General features: G+C 57.3%; 1 protein-coding gene across 1 annotated transcript in view; it reads right to left on the reverse strand.

Moving 5' to 3' along the window:
• MYCN (v-myc avian myelocytomatosis viral oncogene neuroblastoma derived homolog) overlaps positions 1-520 on the reverse strand; it is an 8,137-nt gene extending 7,617 nt beyond the window's left edge. Inside the window, exon 1 of the mRNA XM_011971439.1 lies at positions 395-520. Within this exon, the coding sequence (XP_011826829.1) occupies positions 395-488 (94 nt within the window). The 5' untranslated portion in view covers positions 489-520. The remainder of the gene's footprint in view (positions 1-394) is intronic.
• Between the last annotated feature and the right edge of the window lie 1,522 nt (positions 521-2,042).

The following is a 2,042-nucleotide window of genomic DNA, read 5'->3' on the forward strand; positions in this document are numbered from 1 at the left end:
CCCAGCCTAGGGTGGGGACGCACCGGCTCTCCGACAGCTCAAACACAGACAGATCTTCTAGAGCAGGGGGAATTTCTTTTCGCAGAAGCCATTACTCCCCCCGGTAAGGGCTGCAAAAGGATTAGGGCGGGTCTCCTTTAGCCAGGATGGCTTCGGGGCTGGAACTGGCTTTTCTGGGAAAACCCAGAGATGGTTTTGTTTCGGAAGCAGAAACAGTCCCCCGGGCATATTCGGGCGCCCGGTGCGCACGTCGCAATCCCGTCCAGGGCTTGCCTTGCCCCGGCGCTCGTCGCTCCCTGGGCGCCGGGCGGTTTGGAAGCCCTGCTCCTTACCTCCCGCCGACTGCAGGGGATCCGGAGGCGATTCTGCGCGGGTGTCTCCGGGTGGGCCGGGGGACGGGGGTGTCCTCGGGTGGCTACAGTCTGTGCGCGCTTGCGCCTGGCTAGCGCTTGCTCGGCTCCAACACAGTTCCCAGGAGCCCCCCGCATCCACCCAGCGCGTCCAGACAGATGACTGTCACTGCCTGCGCTTTGAAGCTCGGGGGATATTATTAACTGAAAAATCTGACACACCCGGGGGGCGGGGAGAGAAGGGGGCTGTGGCGCAGACAAGGGGGAGGGAGAAAGGAGAGGAAAGCGGCTTTACCCCGCCCTCCTGATTTCCATAAAAATCAGGGGAGGCGCCAAGGCTTTCGCGCCAAAAGCCACTTGCTTTTCTTTGCAGAGAGAAGGCTGCAAAGCTGGGAAGCCCGGGATGTGCTCCTCCCGCCCTTTTGGACCCCCGGGCTTGCACCGGCTGCACTCTGAGAACCAGCTGCGCGCCGAGCGGTGCAATGCAGCACCCACCCTGCGGGCCTGGCAATTGCTTGTCATTAAAAGAAAAAAAAAATTACGGAGGGCTCCGGGGGTGTGTGTTGGAGAGGGGAGACCGATGCTTCTAACCCAGCCCCCGCTTTGACGGCTTGTTGTGCAGCTGAGCGCGAGGCCAACGTTGAGCAAGGCCTTGCAGAGAGGTTGCTCCTGTGTAATTCCGAAAGAAGGCTAGTCCGAAGGTGCAAAATAGCAGGGAGAGGACGCGCCCCCTTAGGAACAAGACCTCTGGATATTTCTAGTTTCGAATTGAAAGGAGAGGGGCGCCCCCCTTGTTTGAAAATAAATAAATAAGTGCGAGCTACGAGGGTGGCGCCGCGGTGGTTTCTTCGGCCGAAGGCGACACCTCGCGGAGACTGAGCAGAAAGCGGAGCTGCCCGGCCTCGGCGCGGACCTGGAGGGCGGCCACTCCGCAAGTCTCCCGCCATCCCCGTGGGACTGTCCACGAGTCCTCACCACTGCGGAGGGGAGGCGGCCTGGCTCTGCTTCCGAGGGGGAATGGGCGTACGTTCCCTGCAGCCGTCCCCAGGGCTCCCAAGTTAACCTTTTCAAAGCCACCATTCTCCCCAATTATGGGCAGGCGAATCTGATTTCCAGAGATGGAACTGCTGTCCACACCTCCCGAGATCCAGCCTCGGCTCAAAAAGCTTGATTCCGAATTGTTGAAGGGAAAAAGGAAAGCTGCTGTCACCACTTCATTTCTTTGTGCCTCAGTTTCCTCAATTGTGAAATGGCGTTCGTAGTGCCTCTTACCTGAGAGTTATGAAAGCTCTCATAAGTCTCCAGCCCATAATAGTTGTGTCAGTTATTATTATTATGATGACTACGACATGATATTCTTCCGGGGACAATAACACCTCTCTGTCCAGCAGCAGCATTGGCCCCTCCACCATCAAATCCTGGCTTTCCTTCATGCTGGTCTAGCTTTCTTACAGGTGCATTTGTCTGCGGGGGATCAGACATTATTGCCCCTGCCCGCTAAACTCTCCAAGAACAATCCTGGTCTCCTGGACAGCCCCCTTCACAACCAAATACACAGTGAGGTGGGATTTTGCCTTGAAAAACATTCCTTAGGCTTGTGTGGAGGGAGGGAAACCTGGCCCTGGGATTGGGGTGGAAAGGCTTCCCCCTCTCCCCCCCACTTTTTTCTCTAAACTGGAAATGCCATTCTCC

The sequence above is a fragment of the Mandrillus leucophaeus genome, unplaced genomic scaffold (genome assembly GCF_000951045.1).
Source record: "Mandrillus leucophaeus isolate KB7577 unplaced genomic scaffold, Mleu.le_1.0 Scaffold122, whole genome shotgun sequence".
In the NCBI taxonomy this organism is placed as follows: Eukaryota; Metazoa; Chordata; class Mammalia; order Primates; family Cercopithecidae; genus Mandrillus; species Mandrillus leucophaeus.